The sequence below is a fragment of the Gopherus flavomarginatus genome, chromosome 19 (assembly GCF_025201925.1).
Source record: "Gopherus flavomarginatus isolate rGopFla2 chromosome 19, rGopFla2.mat.asm, whole genome shotgun sequence".
NCBI lineage: Eukaryota > Metazoa > Chordata > Testudines > Testudinidae > Gopherus > Gopherus flavomarginatus.
The window spans coordinates 3,134,520-3,159,776 of record NC_066635.1 but is presented as its reverse complement, the minus strand read 5'-3'; the positions used below and the strand labels follow the sequence as shown (position 1 = coordinate 3,159,776).

The 25,257-nt window shown below is 46.4% G+C and overlaps 1 protein-coding gene across 1 annotated transcript in view; it reads left to right on the top strand.

The window, feature by feature from the left end:
- The window catches only part of LOC127037336 (myeloperoxidase-like), a 32,862-nt gene extending 25,264 nt beyond the window's left edge, over window positions 1–7,598 (top strand). The window contains exons 9-10 of the mRNA XM_050928934.1: window positions 4,535–4,772; window positions 7,391–7,598. Of these exons, the coding sequence (XP_050784891.1) occupies window positions 4,535–4,772; window positions 7,391–7,598 (446 nt within the window). The remainder of the gene's footprint in view (window positions 1–4,534; window positions 4,773–7,390) is intronic.
- Window positions 7,599–25,257: the final 17,659 nt, after the last annotated feature.

Sequence of the window (25,257 nt, the reverse complement as noted above, 5' to 3'; positions counted from 1 at the left end):
TGGCAGCCAGAGGCTTAAATCTGATGTCAGAGCTTATGGGAGCCAGGAGAGGGATGTGATGAGATGGATGGAGAAGGAAGGTGGCTCTATTGCTAGATTCTGATCGGCCAGAAGGAATGGGTGTGTCCGGGTGGTCAGAGGGAGGCTGGTGCAGCAGTTAGGGCCTGGACTAGAGCTCTGGTGTGGGAATGGAAAGAAAAGACGGGATCTTGGAGATGCTGAAGAGGAAGCAGCAGAGTTTGGAAATGGCCTGGATGGGCAGCAAGGGAGAGGACGGAGTCAGAAATAGCCCCCAGGATGCAAGCCTGAGTGACAGGCTGGGTGCTATTGATTGTGGTGGAGAAGAGGGAAGGGAAGGTGTTTGGATTTGGCTGTGTTCAGGGTAAGATGATGATAGGACACCTGAAGGGAGATGTCAGAGAGTCAGGCCAAGAGGCAGGATTGGCTGGCAGGAGACAGGCAAGACATGGAGAGAGCTGTGTGAGCCATTAGCATGCAGACGAGAGCTGAGTCCTGTGAGGCTGTCCAGGGAGTGAAGGGAGATGAGCAAAGGGCAGAGCCCTGGGAACTCCCGAGAGGGACGGGGGCAACCCCACCAACAGGGCATGTGGTAAAAGGAGTAGGAGAGGACAGTGTCTCAGCACCCAACAAGAAGAAGATGTCCAGGAGATTTTCTGCTGTAATTGTCTCAAACTCTGACAAATTTTGTGGGTCATGGTGGACAATCAGCTGAACGTAAGATCCCCCTGCAATGCCATGGCCAAGAGAGTTAATGAGATCCTGGGAGGCATAAACAGGGGAATATTGAACAGTAATAGAGGGGTTATTTTACCTCTGTATGTGGCACTGGTGTGACTGCTGCTGGAATAATGTGTACAGTGCTGGTGTCCACAATTCAAGAAGGACATTGATAAATGGGAGAAAGTTCAGAGAAGAGCCATAAGAATGATCGAAGGATTGGAAAACCTGCCTTATAGTGAAAGAGTCAAGGAACTCAATCTATTTAGCTTGATGCTGAGAAGGTTAATGATTGACTTGTAAGTCTGTAAGTACCACATGGGGAACAGACATTTGATAATTGGCTCTTTAAACGGGCAGACAGAGGTATAACAAGACCCAATGTTTGGAAGCTGAAGCTAGACAAATTTGGATTTGAAATAACACATAAATTTTTAACAGTGATGGTAATCAACCACTGGAGCAATTTGACCAAGGACTGTGGTGGATTTTCCATCATTGGCAACTTTTGAATCAAGGTTGGATGGATTTTCTAAATGATACACTACTTCAGAAGAAATTCTTTTGGGGAAGTTTCTGGCCTGTGCTTTACAAGAGGTCAGACTAGATGATCAGGGGTCCCTTCTGGCCTTGGAGTCCATGAAAACTGTGGTGACTAGATTTTTCGCAGCAGGATTATTATCTGGACTTCAGTTTTTGGCAGAAATTGCTCAAACTTTCAAAAACAAAACAATGTCCTTTGGCAGATTTGGACCCTCGGATTATTATTATTTGCTTGATTGTAGAACTTAGGAGCCCAAGTAATGGACCAGGACCTCACTGTGCTAGGCCCTATACAAACACTAAGATTTGTAACCTGTCCTTTAAATTGACTTCGGTACCCAATGACTGGAAGTTAGCTAATGTAATGCCAATATTTAAAAAGGGCTCTAGAGGTGATCCTGGCAATTACAGACCGGTAAGTCTAACGTCGGTACCAGGCAAATTAGTCAAAACAGTTAAGAATAAAATTGCCAGACACATAGTAAAACAAACTGTTGAGCAATAGTCAACATGGTTTCTGTAAAGGGAAACCGTGTCTTACTAATCTATTAGAGTTCTTTGAAGGGCTCAACAAACATGTGGCCAAGGGGGATCCAGTGGATATAGTGTACTTAGATTTCCAGAAAGCCTTTGACAAGGTCCCTCACCAAAGGCTCTTACCTAAATTAAGCTGTCATGGGATAAAAGGGAAGGTCCTTTCATGGAGTGAGAACTGGTTAAAAGACAGGGAACAAAGGGTAGGAATTAATGGTAAATTCTCAGAATGGAGAGGGGTAACTAGTGGTGTTCCCCAAGGGTCAGTCCTAGGACCAATCCTATTCTATTTATTCATAAATGACCTGGAGAAAGGGGTAAACAGCGAGGTGGCAAAGTTTGCAGATGATACTAAACTGCTTAAGATAGTTAAGACCAAAACAGATTGTGAAGAACTTCAAAAAGATCTCACAAAACTAAGTGATTGGGCAACAAAATGGCAAATGAAATTTAATGTGAATAAACGTAAAGTAATGCACATTGGAAAAAATAACCCCAACTATACATACAATATGATGGGGGCTAATTTAGCTACAACGAGTCAGGAAAAAAATCTTGGAGTCATCGTGTACAGTTCTCTGAAGATGTCCACGCAGTGTGCTGAGGCGGTCAAAAAAGCAAACAGGATGTTAGGAATCATTACAAAGGGGATTGAGAATAAGACTGAGAATATATTATTGCCCTTATCTAAATCCATGGTATGCCCACATCTCGAATACTGTGTACAGACGTGGTCTCCTCACCTCACCTCAAAAAAGATATATTAGCACTAGAAAAGGTTCAGAGAAGGGCAACTAAAATGATTAGGGGTTTGGAGAGGGTCCCATATGAGGAAAGATTAAAGAGGCTAGGCCTCTTCAGCTTGGAAAAGAGGAGACTAAAAGGGGATACGATATAGGTCTATAAAATCATGAGTGATGTGGAGAAAGCGGATAAGGAAAAGTTATTTACTTATTCCCATAATACAAGAATTAGAGGTCACAAAATGAAATTAATAGGCAGCAGGTTTAAAACAAATAAAAGGAAGTTCTTCTTCACGCAGCGCACAGTCAACTTGTGGAACTCCTTACCTGAGGAGGTTGTGAAGGCTAGGACTATAACAGCGTTTAAAACAGAACTGGATAAATTCATGGAGGTTAAGTCTATAAATGGTTATTAGCCAGGATGGGTGAGGAATGGTGTCCCTAGCCTCTGTTTGTCAGAGGATGGAGATGGATGGCAGGAGAGAGATCATTTGATCATTGCCTGTTAGGTTCTCTTCCTCTGGTGCACCTGGCATTGGCCACTGTCGGTAGACAGATACTGGGCTGGATGGACCTTTGGTCTGACATGGTACAGCCGTTCTTATGTTCTTATGTACAGAACAAAAAGACAGAACAAGAATCTAAGTACAAGATGAGACAATAGATGGCTACAGACTTACCTCTAGGGAAGCACAAAGAAACAGACAATATTGATCAGCACGACAGGCAGTGGGTCTCAGCAAAGCAGCAGCCTACCTGTTGGCAAGCATTTGTAGGCTTCACTCTCAGGAGAGTTTGAAGGCAGATAATGAGGTAGCTTTGAGAATGTTGGCAGGGAGCTCCTCCCATGTGCAAGGGACAGCGTGAGAGAAAGTTCAAAGGTGCTTGTTTGAAAATTTAACAAGTGGGCAATGGAGGCTGCCATTGGCCAGTCAGGTAGGAACTGACATCTAGATGGTGCATGAGAGATGATAGGCAGGGTGAGGCCTTGATGATAGGCATCAAAGTGAATACATGCAGCTTGTGTTTGATGCATTAGAGGAGTGGGAGACAGTGGAGGGATCTATAGAGGAATGACGTGGTTAAAGCAATGGGCTAAGAAAATTATCCTTGCAGAAGTGGTCTGGATTGTTATGAGTGGGGCAAGATTGCATTTGTCAAGGCCCGAGAAGACACTGCTGCAGTAATTGAGATGCAAGATGAGGAGATCCTGGCCGCGAGCTGTAGCTGTGTGGATGGACAGGAACGGCCCTATCTTAGAGATGTTTTACAGAAAGAATCAGCAAAATTTGGGGATAGCCGGGCTGTGAGGACCAAGCTGAAGATGGTGTCTGGTTAACGGCCTGAACGAAGGGCTTGATTTTCACCCAGCCTTTACTCCCCTGCATCTTGCAAAGCTTGGCTCTGGTGCACTGGAGCAAGGGGTGCTATATGTCTGCTTACATCCCCCAGCCCTCAGAGTAATGGGGCTGGCACACAAGGAGGTCACTGCCTCTTGCAGACAGGGAGGGAGCACTGGCCTTGGGGGCATCCAGAGAGACACTGCCCCTGAACAAGGACTTTGTCTTATGGACACAGTCTAGCTCATGGAAAAGCCAGTCCCTTTCCCCCGGTGACACTTCAGAAAGTTACCAGCATCTGAAAACAGGGATTGATAATAGGTCCTGTGCTGCATTCCTCATTGATACGTTCACTCCCAGTAGCACATAGTTATAAAGTTAGTAGGACGCTGAACTTTCCAACTCAGCTTTAACTTCCACTCCCATTTGTGAAGACAGAACTTTGTTAATTCAGTATCTGATTCTAGATGACACATCAACATCTGCTGAAATATTTTTTTAAATCTCGGACAAGGCAAATGTTACTAGTGGGCACCGGCAAAGCGGGCTGCATATGGAGAATGGAGGACAATGGGGAGATGCTGGCACAGATGGGAGGGAGATGGAGGTATTGACTGCTCTGCTCTGGTTCTGCAGGGTATAACGCCTGGAGGCAATTCTGTGGGCTCTCACAGCCTCGCAACTTCGCTGAACTCTCTGCAGTGCTGAGAAATCCTGAGCTGGCCAGGAAGTTCATGGATCTGTACGGGACACCAGACAATATCGACATCTGGATTGGGGCACTCGCGGAGCCATTTGTTCCCAATGGCAGAGTGGGACCTCTCCTGGCTTGCATCATTGGAACTCAGTTCAGGAAATTGCGAGATGGGGACAGGTAGACTGACTGGAAAGTGAATGTCCACTTCCATTTTATTAACAAAAGAACAATGGCAGTTGGTGTCATGTGCTGTTCCATTCCCTCACCGATGGACTTGCTTGGTGTTCCAAGCACCACAGCTCAATACCGGAGTTTCATTCACAGTTATTCAAGGGGCGCCCCTGTGGGAAGGGCAGTTGATTAACCCCTACGTGGCCAGACAGCTCCACTCACTGGTGCATGGATGGTCTGTTGAGGGCTCTGAAGAAAGGTGAAACACCCCCTTAAATCTCTTTTAAAGGTGGTAATTTCTGTGGTCATTATCCTGGGTGTATGAATCCAGCCTGCTTCAAACCAACACGAAAAATGCAAACACTATGTCAATTTTAATTTCTGTTTGGTGTATTGCCACTTTCAAAACATTTCTTAGAAATGCAGGTTTAATTTGACTGTTAACGTTGCAGCGGAGTTTTCCTTTTAACAACGATGTCACCCCCATTCTCCCATAATTTACGCCGTGCAAAAATACTACATTAAAAAAAGTTATGCAGTTTGCAAATATGAACACTCGGACGTTAGGAAATGCCAGAAATAAGGCTGCCTGCAATCTTAACTCAGCACCCTTGTGTGTGTGCATTTTGACAATCTTTTTAATTACATGATTGTGTGTTGTCGGGGTTCTGGAACAACAACACAGGACGGACAGTGCTCCAGGAATGAGGCAGCTGTTTAATATTTCTTCTTATCCCTATTGTTCAGCGTGTGGCCCCGGCTGTGTTAACCTCACATCATCCAAATCTTGCACTGAATACAGAATTCGTCATTTCTTCATGGGCAGTTCCAGGGCTCTGACCGTAGTATCACCAATGTATCTTCACAACACCTCAGTGAAGTAGGAAGGTGTTATGGGCCCCGTTTCACAGACGGGCACAGAGCTAGGATCTCCATAAATTACAAGTGTTTGTTCTGCCTGCTAAATGTCACACCTAGGTCACAGACCCTTGGGAGCACTAGAGTTCTTCAAAGAAATGGCAGGAAAAATTGGCTAACGTGGGCAAAGCTACCTCTTTCCCTCCCCTTGTTCTCAAGGGCAGCCAAACCATTTTTGCTGAAACACAGCAGAAAAATCCAGCCTGAGGCAGAGCCCAAGCCTGGTGAATCTCAGCCTGCAGGGTTCAGGTCTGGCAAAGGAACAAGTGATAAACCGGAGGAACCTGAGCAGGGCCAACTTCCTCCCCTCCCTCCCTCGTCCCCTCTGCCACAGACTTGATGGTGGGGGGATAAGTTATTGTTTCCCCACCTGAGTGTTGGGGGGGGAAGTGTCCCATTTCTCCCTCCCCTCAGATGACCCTTATACTAGCACGTATAGCACTGCAGGGAGACGGGGTCCCAGAAAGACCACCAGTATACGGTTGCCAACTTTCTAATTCCAGAAAACCAAACACCCTTGCCCCGCCCCTTTCCTGAGGCCACTCCCTCTCCAAGGCTCCACCTCTGCTCACTGCATCCCCTCTCCCTCTGTCTCTTGCTCCCCTTCATCCTCACGCATATGCTCATTTTCACTGCCCCAGGAGAAGGCCAGGAGCTGCAAGAGTTTGAACGGCCAAACAGCAGCAGCAGCTGATCTGTGAGTTAGAGGCCTGGCAGCAGCAGTTGGTCCAGCAGGTGGCTACAGTACTATGGCCATATACTGCAGCAGAACCAGTGAACCCCACCCCAGCTGTCAGACTCGTCAAGATGGGACCTGATGATGATCCTGAGACCCTCTTTGAAACCTTTGAGAAGGTGGCCATGGTAGCCAGCTCACTGTTCTAGCCAACTTATTCCAGGGTTCTCAATCATTGCAGATCCTTTTACCCAGGTTCTCCCGCTCCACTGTATGCCCCTGTCCACCCTGCCTTAAAGTCTGAAGCACCTCGACTACACAAGCAGGGAGCAGGCAGTCAGGTCCTCCAACTACTAGGTCAACTGGCCCCCCAAACCCCGTTACAACAAAGAACTGGCAGCTGCCTCATTCATACAGCACCGTGCATTGAGTGAGCCAGGGGTCGTCTGTGGACTAAACAGTATGTGATCATTCAATTACAGTCTTGAACACAGCCCATTCGCACAAGAGGGCAGAGTTAAGATTGCACAGGCAACTTTAATTCAGGGTTTTCCTAAATTTTACGTCAATTCATAGATGTTAAGGCCAGAAGGGACCACGGTGATCATTGTCTGAGCTCCTGCACAGCCCAGGCCAGAGAACATCTGTGATTCCCACACAAGCTTTTTAGCCCATTACTTTGCCATCTAAGTTCTTTTCATTTTCAATAGAAAATATCCGTATAGAATCTTCAGTCTCTCTCTAGAAATCTTGAAGGCATTTTGGCTATAGAAGATTTATTAACATTAGAAAAACACTTTTTTTAAACTACCAGCTAAAAATGTGTCCCCACTGCAGCTGGTGGGAGTTTTGCTGTTGACTGAAGTGAGTCCCAGATTTCACACACCACCACTTGTATTTCCTTTTCACAGGCAAGGCTACTTTTCATATCAATGGAGACGAAACAAAATCATGACCCCCCAGAGCTAAATTCATTCCCCGGGAGGATAAACACAGGCTTTAACACTGCTGCTTTTCTGCTTCTTTGTAGATTCTGGTGGGAGAATCCCGGGGTTTTCACTCCACAGCAGCGCCGTGCCCTGAGCAGAACTTCATTGTCACGGGTTCTCTGTGATAACACTCGCATTAGAGAGGTGCCCAGAGATGCGTTCAAGGTCAACCGCTATCCTGAGGACTTTGTGAACTGCAGAGTGATCGACAGTCTTGACTTGTCACCTTGGAGACAACGCAGTAACTAGGGAGCGGAAGGTACAGAATAGACCTCGTGCCCAGAGAAACACACTCAACTGGGCCCATGTGGAGACTTCTCCTCCCCAGCATTCCCTGGTTTTTCCACCCCAGATCAACCTCAATCCCCAAACAAACTCACTCTTCCAGCCACCCTTCCTCCAACAGAACCTTCCTCCCAGTCCCCCACCTTGATCTTCCCATCTGCCCCATAGGCTCCCGCTTGTCTTCACTATAACATGAGGGCATGTTAGCACTGCTTGGTGGAGTTGTGTTAACTTGAGACCATTGCTCCTTGTTCTGTTATCTGCCACCACTGAGAACAGCTGAGCTCCATCCTCTTTGGAACCGCCCTTCAGGTAGTTGAAGGCTGCTATCAAATCCCCCCTCACTCTTCTCTTCTGCAGACTAAACAATCCCAGTTCCCTCAGCATCTCCTCATAAGTCATGTGCTCCAGCCTCCTGTTCATTTTCACTGAGCCAATCCAACAATTGGATCAATGTCTAGTTCCCCTGGGCTACTTCTCACCATGTCTTCCAGTAGCACAATATCTGGATTTCCTGGTCTCTGACCTGTAAAGCTCCCAGCGGTTCCGACATCTCCTGGGTGTCCATGAGTAGCTGAGTATCCGTCTAGATCCTTTTGGGCTTGGCCTCCACAGTCTAGGGCTCCAGCTCCAGCAGCTTCCGGGTGGGAACCTGCCAGCGTGTGTCCCCCTCCTCAGCAGCCAGCCCTGACTGAGCTGGGCTGACGGCTTATACAAGTACTCCAGCTGAAGCTTGCCCAGCAGGGGCCAGGGGATGTGGCTTCCTTGGCCCACAGTGTGGGGTTAACCCCTCCTTGTCCAGCACGGGACAAGTACATCCTGTCACAGAAACCTGGAAGGTGATGGTGTTTCCTGGTGTGACCTCCTGCACAGCACAGGCCAGAGACCATTACACAATCAGTCCTGTATTGACATCAATAAACTGTGATTGAGCTAGAGCATAACTTTTAGAAAGAGACACCCAAACTTGATTGAAAGCTGGAGTCGTTCATAGACTTTAAGGGCAGGAAGGATCCTTGATCATCTTGTCTGACCCTGTACAACACAGGACACTAAATTACACTCAGTAACCCCTATATTGAGCCTAATCACTTGTGTTAAATTAAACCATTACAGTCCCCAGGAGCTGAGCACTACAGGGACCGGGTAATCTGCTCCAGTACTTGATCACCCTCACTGTGAACTGTTAGAGTTTCTTGCTAATTTGAATTTGTCTAGCCTCATCTGCCAGCCACTGGACCTTGTAATGCCTTGTCCTGTAGATTAAAGGGCCCCCTAATATCAGTTTGAAAAGAAGCTGGATGATGCAGTCGTGTATTACAGTGCCAGTGATATACCTTTTATTCCAACAGTAACTAGGCAGGTGTGAAACTACACCTGCTAAAGAGAAATTTCTCTAAATCTGCAGGACCAGAGAATTTGCATCCTAGAGTTCCAAAAGAATTGGCCAAGAAGCATTCTGAGCCATTGATCTAAATTTTTAACAATGTTAGAAAAAATGGGAAAGTCCCAGAGGACTGAGGGAAAAGCTAATATTCTGCTAATACTCAAAAAATGTTCAACACCAAAAACTGCTTCACCAGAGACAGAATACACAATAGTTCAGGGGACATTTCATGTCCAGGACGATCCCAGCCACCCAGGAGCCTTCTCTGCTTTATTAACACCTTGCCCATTTCACCCCACAGAACAAGCATCCAGTGACTCCGTATGATGGAAGCTGAGATTTCCCTGGAGGGCTGGATTGAGGATGCTGCTGGCAAGGATTCTTCACTACTTTCAGCCTAACCCACTAGTCACACTTGCTGGCTGGAATGCACGGCCTAGCTCTGTGGCTGGCTGGAATGCATGGCCCACCTGCTGTCATTTTGCCTGTGTTTGTGTATATTTTCTTCCATTTGCAAAAACTTCCAACACTGATGTAACCCTTCTTCCCCTCTGAGTTGGCAGCAACAAGGGCCGAGTTCAGTATCCAGGGTTTCCGTTTCAACAACGCAATGCAAAACCAGCTCAAGCCCCCATCCAGTAACCTGGGCCAATTACATACCACCCCCCCCCGGGCACCTCTAGGAGGCAATACTTCCCCTCTCGCAAGCATGGAGCCTGAGTGTAGCAAAATCCTTTTAATAAAGGAGGGAAATAATGCGGCATTATGTTGGGGAAACACCGCAAACAGGATTCATAACACAAACCATGAACAAAAGACCCTCCCCCAAGTAAGTTTTGGCAGTGTCCTCTTCCCCTTTGGATCTTAAGTTCAATCACCTCAAAGTCCAACAACCCAAAAGTCTCTGTCCCTGATCAGTGCCGCCCCAGGGTTCAAAAGTTTATCTGCAGAGTTTTACTCCCTCCCCAGCCTTGGTGGAAATGGGGCAGAGGCACACAGAGTGCTAAGGGCCACCTTACGTGGTCCGAGGCTGACTGCCCCGCCTCTCCGTGGAGTTCTGCTGCAGCCTTCACCACAAATGGCTCTGCTCCACCAGCTGCTCCGCTCCTCCAGCCGTTCCGTGAGCCGCTCCAGCCATCCCTGCAAACTGCTCCACTTCACTCCGCTCACTGTTCTGTGGGCTGCTCCAACCATCCCACAAACTGCTCAGCTCCACTCACTGTTCTGTGGGCTGTACCAACTGTCCTGCAAACTGCTCCGCTCTGCCAGCTTCTTAGCAATATATCTTCAGGCTCCCCCACTAGTTAACACAACACTCAGTGATCTCAACACAGTAAGTTTAGCTCTTTTAATGATTTCAGCTCTTAGAAATTTCAGCTTGTAGTAGGAGAGCCCCAGAGCTGGTGCACCATTGGCCCAAAGTGAATTCAGCTCAGCAGCCTCAAGCCAGACTTCTAATGGAATCAAAATTAGCTCTACTATTCAACAGTGGGGAGAAGAGACAGTACAACTAGTGTTCCAGGCCCTTAAAATGGGGGTCCACACCATCAGGTACAAACACCTGTCCCCAACTTCTCTCAAGTCACTGGGTTTTGGAACCCATGTCTAGCGAGTGCTACTTAGTTGATGGTGAGACCCTCTGTCATAAAACAGTTTCATAGTCCCTCATTCATACAATCAGGGTAACAACACTTTATTCCTCCTGCCCCAATAACAGAGAAATTGGGCATCCCACAGCTGTCAAAGTGACCATTTGGGCTGCCGTGGGCTATGCTAGGCGGGGTGGGTGTGCCTATACAAACAAGATCAGCCCCTGAAGTTCTTTCTCACACTCGCCATAATTCACCACCAGATGTCAGGGTAGAGCTCATCCTGACTCTGCTTACATCAGCATTTAGCTTGCAAGTGGCCATTGCTAAAAGAACTAGGATTAGCTAATAACACTCGCTAAAAAAGTCCAGACTGAATTGAAGCCCATGAGTGCAGATTTACAAGTTAGTGATTGGAGGCTGCCTTCTGGCATCTCTTTTTGTGATTCTTCAATTTCTTTATGATACAGATGATTGATTCTCTTTCTGGTTGCTCTGAATGGTGAAAGGGCAAGTTGTATACATTAAAGATATTATCTCAATATTTATGCAAATATGTATTCAGATACCATCACCTCACATTTCTGATTATTGTCAGTATATTGGAACAAATACACCGTTAACCAGATAGCATTACCTAGCAGACTATATATGTCTCTAGCACCCCTCAGGGAAAGGGTGGCCCCTACTCCTGTCTCAGAGACCAGGGCACTGCCCCACAGGTGTTTTGTTCAAGGCATCAGCAGTGAAAGACACAATGAAGATGACTGGATGTGGAAGCTGCGGCATGTTCATGATCCTGGAGAGGTTACCTGAAAAGAGTTTTGTCTGCATGAAGTGCCACCTGATACAGCTGAGGGGCCCTAGGTGGACAAGGCTCTCAAACCTTTTTCCTGGTCTGCAATCCCTGCTTCCAGAGACCAAAGAGGCTCTGTGTTGCGGTCCTGCTCCTTCAGAGTCCCCCCCGATCCTCCCTTTTAGGGACCACCCATCTCCAGGCTTGACATGCCTCACAGGTGCAGCAGGCTGAGGCTGACCGTGCTCAGAGGAATTCTTTAACACTTAACTGACTGGGGTGGGGATCAGCCCCACTGCACTCACACTAAAAACGATGTCAATTATGGATGGGGCAGGATCAGCACCTCTGGATAAGATAGACTGACACTTTCCATTAGAAAGTGTTGTTTTCAGTGGCCAAACAGTAAGGTCTGAAATTTTCCACACTTGCCACAGGCCAATTTTTGGAAAGTTTGAGCAAAATTGTCAGCCATTTTTGAGAGGAAGGTAAGTGAACACCAGGTGGTTGTTTTTGTTTTAAAAAACCACCTTTCCAAACCATTTTGTAAAGGCCACCTGCTCTGTTAGGGGAGTGGAAATGGAAGCCCTTGCCCCTGCCCTGAGGCCCCCCAAACCCAGAGCCCCCTCCTGTACCCCAAACCCCTCATCCCTAGCCCCAACCCAAAGACCACACCCCCAGCCTAGAGCCCTCACCCCTTCTGCAGCCCAACTTGCTGTGCTGAGCCCCCCAAACCCAGAGCCTCTTGCACCCCAGAGCCTGCACCCCCCCAGCCCAGAGCCCTCCACACACCATGAACTCCTCATCCCCAGCCTCATCCCATAGGCTACACCCCCTCCCACACCCCAACCCCTTGCATCAACCCACAGCCCCCTCCTGCACTCCAAATCCTCAGCCCCATCCAGTACAGTGGCGGGGGTGTGGTTTCCTCGGCCCACAATGTAGGGTTAACCCTTCCTCACCCAGTGCGGGGTGAGTATGCCCTGTCACACGTGCCCAGAGTCCTCAACCAATCACCATCCTTAAGCTACTGTTAATTTGAATGAAACAAGTTGATTAGTTGTAATGAGCCAGTGATGTGAAGGAGACAACACAGATGGTGGGTTCCTTGACCCAACCACCATAGTTCTTCAAAGGTTGATTTGCCCCACGTACAACTTAACATGAAGTTGCTAGTGCAATCCGTACAGCAAAACATCTCAGCACAAAACCTCAGCACAACACTTCCAGACACAGCCTAACACATCCCCCAGCATAAGCCAGACACAACTTAATGCAAAACCCCCCAGGACAACTCCCTGTAAACTGAAGTCACAGCTTGGGGGAGGGGCAGTGCAGGTGCTGGGGAGGGGGCCGCAGCCCAGGGAAGCTCTCTTGGTGCTGGGGAGGAGGGTACAGGTGCTGGGGGGGGAGTTGCAGCTGGGGGGATGATGCGGGTGCTGGGGGGTGGAGCTTGGGGAGGCTAGGGCAGGCTTCCTACCCAGCACCTGGGAAGTGACGGCCCCAGCTCCCTAGCACTACGTGCTGCCTCCGCTCTGCCCCAAGCCCTGGTTCTGCAGCTCCCATTGGCTGGGAACTGTGGCCAATGGGAGCTGCGGGGTGGTGCATGACTGCCGGCAAAGGCAGAATGGAGAGCTAGGGGAGCTGAGGGTAGAGTGACCAGACATCCCAATTTGATCAGGACTGTCCCAATATTTACTTGTTTGTCCCACGTCTCAGCTGATGTTGGGATTGTCCCAATATTTTGCACTCCAGGGCACAGGAAGAGGGGGCTCATGCCCCCAACTCAGCCCTGGCCCATTTCCAACAGTTGACAAGAAGGTGTGAGTAACTGTAGGGAAAAAATTAGCATGCGGAAATAGTTTTTACTTTGTGTAATGACCCATCCACTCCCAGTCTTTAGTCAAGCCTAATTTAATGGTGTCAAGTTTGCAAATTAATTTCAATTCAGCAGTCTCTTCTTGGAGTCTGTTTTTGAAGGTTTTTTGTTGTAATATTGTGACTTTTAGGTCTGTAATTCAGTGACCAGGATGATTGAAGTGTTCTCTGACTGGTTTTTGAATGTTATAATTCTTGACATCTGATTTGTGTCCATTTATTCTTTTACATAGAGACTGTCCGGTTTGGCCAATGTACATGGCAGAGGGGCATTGCTGGCACATGATGGCATTTATCACATTGGTAGATGTGCAGGTGAATGGGCCTCTGATAGTGTGGCTGATGTGATTAGATCCTTTGATGGTGTCCCCTGAATAGATATGTAGACAGAGTTGGCAACGGGCTTTGTTGCAAGAATAGGTTCCTGGGTTATTGTTTTTGTTGTGTGGCGCATGGTTGCTGGTGAGTATTCACTTCAAGTTGGGAGGTTGTCTGTAAGCAAGGACGGGCCTGTCTCCCAAGATCTGTGAGAGTGAGGGATCGTCCTTCAGGATAGGTTGTAGATCTTTGATGATGCGCTGGAGAGGTTTTAGTTGGGGGCTGCAGGTCACAGCTAGTGGTCTTCTGTTACTTTCTTTGTTGGGCCTGTCCTGGAGTAGGTGACTTCTGGGTACTCTTCTGGCTCTGTCAATCTGTTTCTTCACTTCAGCAGGTGGGTATTGTAGTTTTAAGAAAGCTTGATAGAGATTTTGTAGGTGTTTGTCTCTGTCTGAGGGACTGGAGCAAATGCAGTTGTATCTAGAGGATGGCGTGGACTGCACCCTCAGCAAGTTTGCAGATGACACTAAACTGAGAGGAGTGGTAGATTTGCTGGAAGGTAGGGATAGGATACAGAGGGAGCAAGACAAATTAGAGGATTGGGCCAAAAGAAATCACATGAGGTTCAACAAGGACAAGTGCAGAGTCCTGCACTTAGGATGGGAGGATTCCATTCACAGACTAGGGACCAAATGGATAGGCAGCAGTTCTGTAGAAAAGGACCTAGGGGTTACAGTGGATGAGAAGCTGGATATGAGTCGACAGTGTGCCCTTGTTGCCAAGAAGGCTAATGGCATTTTAGGCTGTATAAGTAGGGGCATTGCCAGCAGATCGAGGGACATGATCATTCCCCTCTATTTGGCATTGGTGAGGCCTCATCTGGAGTACTGTGTCCAGTTTTGGGCCCCACACTACAAGAAGGATGTGGAAAAATTAGAAAGAGTCCAGCGGACAGCAACAAAAATGATTAGGGGGCTGGAGCACATGACTTATGAGGCGAGGCTGAGGGAACTGGGCTTATTTAATCTGCAGAAGAGAAGAGTAATGGGAGATTTGATAGTAGCCTTCAACTACCTGAAAGGGGGTTCCAAAAAGGATAGAGTTCGGCTGTTCTCAGTGGTGGCAGATGACAGAACAAGGAGCAATAGTCTCAAGTTGCAGTAGGGGAGGTCTAGGCTGGATGTTATGAAAAACTATTTCACTAGGAGGGTGGTGAAGCACTGGAATGGGTTACCTAGGGAGGTGGTGGAATGTCCATCCTTAGAGGTTTTTAAGGTCAGGTTTGACAAAGCCCTGCCTGGAATGATTTAGTTAGGGATTGGTCCTGCTTTGAGCAGGGAGTTGGATTAGATGATCTCATAAGGTCCCTTCCAACCCTGATATTCTATGATTCTATTAATATAATTAATGCATAATCTAAAGATCAGGCAACAATAGGCAGTGCAGTTAAGCCGTGAGTCTGTCATACTAAAGACCTGGTTTTGGTTACTGATTCTGTCAAGAGAGATCCTGTGTAATTTCTTTTGAAAAATAGTAGAAGGAATCCACTTGCTACCCTCTTAGAGAAGGGATGTTGAGCTGTACTTTACAGCACATGTTGTGAACACCTAGGAACACAAGTTTCCCTCAGTGGGGAAGAGGCATATATAGAACCTATAATCTCCTGGCTTCCAGCCCACTGGGTCTTCCCTGAAGCCAAAGGGAATGCTGGGGTGGAGTCTCATGTCTTCAGAACATTGACTGATGTTGCAGCTAAAACAGCCAAATGCAGACCATCCCATGCAGTCTGGAAACCTTGAGAAGACTGCTCCCATGAGGCTCTGTGCCGGTGGAGAAGGGTGGCAGGGAGCAGGGTCCTCAGAAGGCAGCTCTGAGTTGCTCCCTCTCTCCTCCGACAAATAGCATTATTATAACAGAGTTGCCATCTCTCCAATATTTTTCCACAGTGGCAGGATTTCAGAGGGGGCTGGAGAGTGCCTGGTGATGCTGAAGCTGGCAGAGTCTCTCCCCTCCACTAGCTGCTTTCATGGTTGGAGGGGACAGCAAAGAGCCCAGAAGCCTGGCATGGCTCTGCTCCCTCCTCCCATTCTGTGAGAAACACAGATAGTATGGTCCTCTGCTCCTCCCCCTCTCCACTGGAGCACCCGGCCTTGGAAGGGGCAGAAGGAAGGTGAAGAGTACCTGGAACCACTCCCACCCATCTTGCAAAGGGGGAGAGGGGAAGCCAATGCAGCCCCCTAGGCCAGGAAGATGGGGGTAAAGAACCCTAGAAGGAGCAGAGGGGAGAGTTGGGAACTGAACGGCTGGGGAAGGGGCTGATGAGTGGACCTACCTGACTAAGTGGGGAAGTGTACTTTCACCCAAATGCGATTGCATCAACCAAACTTGTAATCTCATCAAAGACTAAAATCAGGTTAGTTGGAAAGATCCATTTTTCATAAAACCATACAGGCAGATACTAATTATATCATCCTATTCTTTAACTCTTTAACAATTGATTCCCATATCAGCTTTCCATTATTTTCCCCAGGACTGAGGTCAGACTGATTTATATTTACCCAGGTCATACCGCTTTCACTTTTTGACTATTGACACAACATTAGTACACTTCCAGTCTTTTGGAATTTTGCTGGTATTTAAAAATGTATTACAAATTAACATTAGTGGGCCACTGATCTACTCCAGATAACTCTTTTAGGACTCTTGAGTGCAAGTTATTCAGGCCTGCTGACAGGGCTGAAACATAGTTCATCAACCTCATGTGACACAAATACATCAGTCTGCTTCTTTTCAAATACAGAACATAAATATTTATTGAACATTTTCTGTATCATCATAAATTATTTTGCCATCTTTATTGAGTAATATACCATTACCATACCATTTTTAGAACTTTTTAGATCCTAATATTCTTTCAAAACTCCTTCTTACGCATAGCACTACCAGCCTTAATTTTTTCCCTGATGTCTTTAGCTTCCCTTATCAATATTCTACATTTCATAACTACTAATTTATATTGATTTCTATCTATTTCCTTTTATTTAAATGTCATATATTGGGTTGTTTATTTCTTTATTTTATTTATTGCTGCCTCCACCTCAACACTGAACCATGATGGGCTTTTAATCAAAATTGTCCTCTTTCTTGATTGTGGAAGTATGGCTTTTTGAACATCTAGTGAATTCTTAAAGACACCCCTATTTTTATTCACATTTTTCTTTCTAAATGTTTTTCCCAATCAATTTCACTCATAATTTTCCTCAGCTTTGAGAAATTAGCTCTCTTGAAGCAACAAGTCTATCTAGCTAGCTAGCTAGCTAGCTATGTTGGAACTGTCTGCTGTTTGTCCATAATGATGTACTCATGTCATGATCACTGGTCCTGAGGAAACTAGCAACTTTCAGTCCACTGATACATTCACCTTTAGCTGTTATAATGAGTTCCAAACCAGAGTTATCTCATGTTGGGTGCAATTTGTGTTAGCTTTTGTATTAGACAATTATCATCTATAAGTTTTGGAAACTGGAATTGGAGATCTTTGGCATATGTCTCCTAAATTAAACTGCCCCATAACAACACCATTTCTGTCAACACATAACAGGCAGATACGTTCTATGGTCCAATTTAGTGACCTGTAACAGACGCCGCCACCAGTACTCTGTCCTGGGCTTTGTTAGGTAGCACACTGATCTATCTGCATTCGAGATCCTCTGTGGTTCTGAATTATCAATAATTCTAAAACAGGTAACAGGGTCTTTACTGTAGAGTGCCACCTCCTCTCCACCTCTTTTATCCACTCTAGCCTTCCTAAACAGGTTATAGCCTTGTCCCACAAGCTTTCAATAATGCAAGTATATCCATTTTTTATCCATCAATGAGCATTTCTAGTTCCTCTTACTTGGTACCCAGACTCCTAGTATTACTATATGCGCAACTGGATAATTTCTTCTCTTCATGTTTGTCACGGAGTCCCCGGGCGATGCTCCGGAACTGCTCCCCACCAAGCCAGTCAGGACTTTGGGGAGCCTCCTCTCCCTTGGAGCAGACTTGTTCAGGGCAAGAAGCTCCCACGTCTTCACCTCCTGGGTCTCTCCTTGGAGCATTCAGCATCCTCTGCCCCTCCGTGCGCTTCCCACAGCGAGTCCACCCCAGCGGGGTCCTGGGGAAGCCACCGGGTCCTGCACCCCAACTTTGAAGTCAGACATGACTCTCAGCCAGCCAGTAAAACAGAGGTTTATTCAATGACAGGAACAGGGTCTAAAACAGAGCTTGTAGGTACAGAGAACCGGACCCCTCGGCCGGGTCCATTCTGGGGGTCAGTGAGCCAGACCCCCCACGTCTGCCCTCAGCCAGCTCCAGACTAACAACCCCTCCCAGCCCCTCCTCTCTGCTCAGCCCCTTTCCCGGGCCAGGAGGTCACCTGATCCCTTTGTCTCCAACACTTTCAGCTGGCACCTTTGCAGAGGAGGGGCCCAGGCCATCAGTTGCTAGGAGACAGAGGGTCAGGCATTTAGGTGCACTGTCCCTTTGCTCTGCCAGATACTTAAGAACTGCCTAGGGGACACTGAGGCACCAACACAGTATTCAGAGAAACATTAAGAACATTCCTAGTTCGTCACATCGTTAAAGCAGCAAAGAATCCTGTGGCACCTTACAGACTAACAGACGTTTAGGAGCATGAGCTTTCATGGGTGAATGACCACTTCGTCAGATGCATGTAGTGGAGATTTCCAGGGGCAGGTATATATATATGCAGGCAAGCTAGAGATAATGAGGTTAGTTCAATCAGGGAGGACGAGGCCCTGTTCTAGCAGTTGAGGTGTGAAAACTAAGGGAGGATAAACTGGTTTTGTAGGATTCCAGGCTAACACGGCTACCCCTCTGATACTTCTCTTCATGTTATTTGTCACATCCATTCAATTTGTTCATGAGGTTTGAGTTTTGCAGCACATTTGCCTCCTTAGCATTTTCCCATGCGTTGATAGTTAAATGCACTCCTTGCTGTTTCAGCTCGTCTTCAGCCAAGCAGATTAGCCCCTACTTGTGAGATACAGGCTATCCTGTTTGTACAGCCCCTGGCCCGTTGGGATGTGGCCCACTGAGGAGCAGGTTTTTGTATTTTGTGTATTGTATTGTGTAGTTTGTATGTGTGGAGGCTGCTAGGGGCAGTGTACTGGGAGAGAAGCTGAGCCCTGTTTAGGGGGCGGGGCTTCCCTGCTTAGGGGGTCCTATAAAAGTAGCCAGCCAGTCAGGCAGCGGCATAGACAGCTGCAGTGGCACAGCAGCCAGCAAACAGAGCTGTAAACAGGGGAGTTTCGAAGGGAGTTTACAGGGGAAGGTTGTGGGGGAGACTAAGAGACCTAGGCAGAGGAATTGACAGGCTAGTTAAGGGAGTGGGTGGTGGTCTGCCAGTTTTCTGGTGCCTGTTGGCGGTTTGTTTTGTGTTTCTTGGACTACCAGGTTTTAGGTGGGAAGGCTATAACCGATACAGAGGCAGCAGTGGAAGACACACTGAGGATGACTGGATGTGGAAGCTGCGGCATGTACGTGATCCTGGAGGGGGCGCCTGAAAAGAGTTTTGTCTGCATGAAGTGCCGCCTGATAGAGCTGAAGGAAGAAAAGATCCAAGGACTGGAGATGCAGGTGGAAACTCTGGTTGAGTTTAGAAGGGGGTTCGAGCAGATGATGGAGCAAAGACATGAGGAAGCTGAAGGGAAAAGCTCAGACTTGCAGATGGAAGCAGGATCAAAGGATTCTGAGGAGAGATTGCTGGGTGAGGAAAGTGGACGATGGAAGCATGTGACTAAGAGAACCAGGCAGAGGAAAAGACAGGCCAGTGAAGGAGAAATAGAACTCAGGAACAGGTTTGCAGAGTTGGAAAATGAAGAAGGGGCACAGCAGGTGGTCGCTGAAGGTGAGAGGGCAAGGAAGAAGAGAAGAGCTGCTAGTCCTACAGGAAGAGGGGAGGAGTCAATGGAGGCAACACCAAATATGAGCCCCAGGAGGATTGCAAGGGTGAATAGGAATCGAGAGGACTTGCAGCCAGAGGGAACAGGGGATAGACCGGAGAATCACACTGTCACCAGGAAAAGGCAGGTCTACGTGATTGGGGACTCCTTACTGAGAAGAATAGACTGGCCTATAACTAGAGCTGATCCAGAGAACAGAAGGGTGTGCTGTCTGCTGGGTGCTAAGATACGGGATGTGGACCTGAGGCTGAAAAGGATCCTAACGGGAGTGGGAAAGAATCCATTGATTGTCCTTCATGTGGGAACGAATGATACGGCTAGATACTCTCTGGAATGTATCAAGGGAGACTATGCCAGACTAGGGAAGAGGCTTAAGGAAATCGAGGCTCAGGTGATCTTCAGTGGGATTCTGCCGGTTCCTAGAGAAGGGCAACAAAGGTGTAACAAGATTATGATGATCAACAGATAGCTCAGGCAGTGGTGCTATAAGGAGGGCTTTGGGATGTACGGCCACTGGGAAGCATTTATGGACAGAAGACTGTTCTCTCGGGATGGACTTCACCTGAGTAGGGAGAGAAACAGACTTCTAGGATGGAGGCTCGCACAACTGATTAAGAGAGCTTTAAACTAGGAATTTGGGGGAGATGGTTGGGAGATGTCCAGGTGATCTCCATGCCAGAATTTAACCTTGAGAGGGAAGAAAACAAAGTAAGAGGGGATACAGCCGTGGACAGAAGAATTGACATAAGGAGGAAGGGTTGTGTAGATACCAGACTAACAGGTGATGCTGGTGGTAGAATGTCTGTGCCTAACCGGGTAACGGATGTCAGTGAAGCCAAACGGCAAAAATTAAGATGTCTGTACACTAACGCGAGGAGCCTAGGTAACAAAATGGAGGAACTAGAGCTACTGGTGCAGGAAGTGAAACCGGATATTATAGGGATAACAGAAACATGGTGGAATAGTAGTCATGACTGGAGTACAGGTATTGAAGGCTATGTGCTGTTTAGGAAAGACAGAAATAAAGGCAAATGTAGTGGAGCAGCATTGTATATCTATGATGAGGTTAACTGTAAAGAAATAAGAAGTGATGGAATGGAAAAGACAGAGTCTGTCTGGGCAAAAATCACACTGGGAAAGAAAGCTACTAGAACCTCCCCTGAGACAGTGCTTGGGGTGTGCTACAGACCGCCGGGGTTTGATTTGGATATGGAGAGAGACCTCTTTAATGTTTTTAATGAAGTAAACACTAATGGGAATTGTGTAATCATGGGAGACTTTAACTTCCCAGATATAGACTGGAGGACAAGTGCTAGTAAGAATAATAGGGCTCAGATTTTTCTGGATGTGATAGCTGATGGATTTCTTCACCAAGTAACTGAAGAACCAACAAGAGGGGATGCCATTTTAGATTTGGTTTTGGTGAGTAGTGAGGACCTCATAGAAGAAATGGTTGTAGGGGACAACCTTGGTTCGAGTGATCATGAGCTAATTCAGTTCAAACTCGATGGAAGGATAAACAAAAATAGATCTGGGACTAGAGTTTTTGACTTCAAAAGGGCTAACTTTAGAGAATTAAGGAAATTAGCTAGGGAAGTGGATTGGACTGAAGAACTTGTGGATCTAAATACGGAGGAGGCCTGGAATTACTTTAAGTCGAAGCTGCAGAAACTATCAGAAGCCTGCATCCCAAGAAAGGGGGAAAAAACCATAGGCAGGAGTTGTAGACCAAGCTGGATGAGCAAGCATCTCAGAGAGGTGATTAAAAAAAGCAGAAAGCCTATAAGGAGTGGAAGATGGGTGGAATTAGCAAGGAAAGCTACCTTAGTGAGGTCAGAACATGTAGGGATAAAGTGAGAAAGGCTAAAAGCCATGTAGAGTTGGACCTTGCAAAAGGAATTAAAACCAATAGTAAAAGGTTCTCTAGCCATATAAATAAGAAGAAAACAAAGAAAGAAGAAGTGGGACCGCTAAACACTGAGGATGGAATGGAGGTTAAGGATAACCTAGGCATGGCCCAATATCTAAATAAATACTTTGCCTCAGTGTTTAATAAGGCTAATGAGGAGCTTAGGGGTAATGGCAGGATGACAAATGGGAATGAGGATATGGAGGTAGATATTACCACATCTGAGGTAGAAGCCAAACTCCAACAGCTTAATGGGACAAAATCAGAGGGCCCAGATAATCTTCATCCAAGAATATTAAAGGAACTGGCACATGAAATTGCAAGCCCATTAGCAAGAATTTTTAATAAATCAGTAAACTCAGGGGTTGTACCATACGACTGGAGAACTGCTAACATAGTTGCTATCTTTAAGAAAGGGGAAAAAAGTGATCCGAGTAACTATAGGCTGTTAGTTTGACATCTGTAGTATGTAAGGTCTTGGAAAAAAATTTGAAGGAGAAAGTAGTTAAGGACATTGAGGTCAATGGTAATTGGGATAAATTACAACATGGTTTTACAAAAGGTAGATCTTGCCAAACCAACCCGATCTCCTTCTTTGAGAAGGTGAGAGATTATTTAGACAAAGGAAATGCAGTAGATCTAATTTACCTCGATTTCAGTAAGGCATTTGACACGGTTCCACATGGGGAATTATTAGTTAAATTGGAAAAGATGGGGATGAATATGAAAATTGAAAGGTGGATAAGGAACTGGTTAAAGGGGAGACTACAACGGGTCGTACTGAAGGGTGAACTGTCAGTCTGGAAGGAGATTACTAGTGAAGTTCCTCAAGGATCAGTTTTGGGACCAATCTTATTTAACCTTTTTATTACTGACCTTGGCACAAAAAGCAGGAATGTGCTAATAAAGTTTGCGGATGACACAAAGCTGGGGGGTATTGCTAACACAGAGAAGGACCGGGAGATCAAACAGGAAAATGTCGATAACCTTGTAAACTGGAGTAACAGTAATAGGATGAAATTTGATAGTGAAAAGTGCAAGGTCATGCATTTAGGGATTAATAATAAGAATTTTAGTTATAAATTGGGGACACATCAGTTGGAAGCAACAGAGGAGGAGAAGGACCTTGGAGTATTGGTTGATCACAGGGTGAGTATGAGCCGCCAATGTGATATGGTCGTTAAAAAAGCTAATGCAGTTTTAGGATGTATCAAGCGAGGTATTTCCAGCAAAGATAAGGAGGTGTTAGTACCATTATATAAGGCACTGGTGAGACCTCATCCGGAATACTGTGTGCAGTTCTGGTCTCCCATGTTTAAGAAGGATGAATTCAAACTGGAACAGGTTCAGACACGGGTTACTAGGATGATCCGAGGAATGGAAAACCTGTCCTATGAAAGGAGACTCAAAGAGCTTGGCTTGTTTAGCCTAACCAAAAGAAGGTTGAGGGGGGATATGCTTGCTCTTTATAAATATATCAGAGGGATTAATATTAGGGAGGGAGAGGAATTATTTAAGCTTAGTACCAATGTAGACACAAGAACGAATGGGTATAAACTGGACACTAGGAAGTTTAGACTTGAAATTAGATGAAGGTTTCTAACCATTAGAGGAGTGAAGTTCTGGAACAGCCTTCCAAGGGGAGCAGTGGGGGCAAAAGACATATTTGGCTTTAAGACTAAGCTTGATAAGTTTATGGAAAGGATGGTATGATGGGATAGCTTAATTTTGGCAATTGATCTTTGATTATCAGCAGGTAAGTATGCCCAGTGGTCTGTGATGGGATGTTAGATGGGATGGGATCTGAGTTACTGCAGAGAATTCTTTCCTGAGTGCTGGCTGGTGAGTCTTGCCCACACGCTCAGGGTTTAGCTGATCACCATATTTGGGGTCGGGAAGGAATTTTCCTCCAGGGCAGATTGACGGAGGCCCTGGAGGTTTTTTGCCTTCCTCTGCAGCATGGGGCACGGGTCACTTGCTGGTGGATTCTCTGCAGCTTGAGGTCTTCAAACCACAATTTGAGGACTTCAATAACTCAGACATAGGTTAGGAGTTTGTTATAGAAGTGGATGGGTAGGATTCTGTGGGCTGCTTTGTGCAGGAGGTCAGACTAGATGATCATATTGGTCCCTTCTGACCCTAAAGTGTATGAGTCTATGAACCTTCAGCCTCGCACCAGTTGTGCAGCCAGCAGTTCACCAGTAGTATTTTTTGCCTTCTCCTGCTGATTAGATTGGTAGGAGCTCTAAGGTCATCACTTGAACTGTCCTCTTTTTCTACTCCCTTCCAAGATGCCTGAGATTTTGTGTCATTTGTGTGGTTCCACGTGATGCTTTGTCTTTGGTTCCAGGGTATATCACTGTCAGAGGAGACTTGCCAGACAACTTCATAATAATCCTGTCTAATCCCTCAGTGACATCTCGTATTTTCACTCCTGGGAAACAGCTCACCAGCCTATTGCCCTCATGTCCCTTGCTGAATTTTCCATCCACTCGTCTTAATATGGACTTGCTGATGATGATGGTTTGCATTCTTAGGGTGGTTGAAGAACCTCTCTTGGTAGCTTCTTACTTCATACCACATCAGGTATGTCTCTCGTAGTTCCATGCCTCCAGAGATTTGTTCTGCAGTGGTCGGTTTGCTCAGTATCACTACAGGTCAGGTTGAATGACTTTGGTCACATTAATTTGATGAAATTTTAAAAAATAATAACCTTACATTGATATATTTTAAATAATTTTGCCCTCTGAGTAAGGCACGGGGAGTAAGGAACCAATTTCAGCCTTGTGGAAACCGGGCCCTGCAATCCCCCATACTTACTCTGAGGGTTCAGCTGGGATGCCCTGTCTCCTCTATGAGGGGGCTGGGAGGTTTCATTCGCAGCTGTTAGTCTGAGAGGTAGTTGTTGATTTGTACCAGGCCTGCTGCAGTTCTCCTCTCTCAGTTTCTGTCACAACATCACGTGCCCCAGGAAGCCAAGGGATGCCTCTGCTGCACAGGGACTCGGCAGGGCAATTTCTTTTCAGCATTTTCTACTTTAGCTAGTGCCTCTGGATTTGAGCATGTACCTGCCGAGTCCCAGCACAATACCTCTCCTTGCTCAGCTCCCTTCACTACTTACTGCTCTCATTGCATTGCACAAGGGAAAGGAAAGTCAGCCTCTGCTCCAAAAGAGCATTTTATTGGATGATGCGTTACACAGACGGTGGTTATACAGCAGACATAGCAATTCAAGGCCTGTTACAGGAGAGAAGAAGAAGTTGGCTTGCCTCTCACTTGGGGAATGGTGGGCTATGCATGGAATGAGACTATGTGAACTAGATCTGCTCTAGAACAAACTGGAATTAATTCAGGGAAGTTCTGTGGCCTGTGTTATACAGAAAGTTAGACGAGGTGGTCACTATAGGCCCTTCTAGCCTTATAATTAAACAAACTGTTTCAGGTATTACTTCATTTCCACGCTAAGAAAAGGGAAAGAGAGCTTATTTACAAACACAGGCTCAAAAAAGAGTCACTGCCACCTTTATTGTGCCCAGTTTCCCACATAAATTGGCATGAGTGTAATAAACAGCTTCCTGCCTCCCCAGGGATGCGATCATGCTTCTGCTGCTTAGGCACAGAATCAAACCATTCTGATGACAGAAGAGCTCTAACAGAGAATGATTTTCTTCTCTGACTTTGCTTATTCCAGTTCTACCATGACACAGGGGCATGTGCAGTGACTGAGAGAGGCCTCTGTGTTCTGAGCAGAAGGGATGAAAGCCTTCAAGCCCTGAC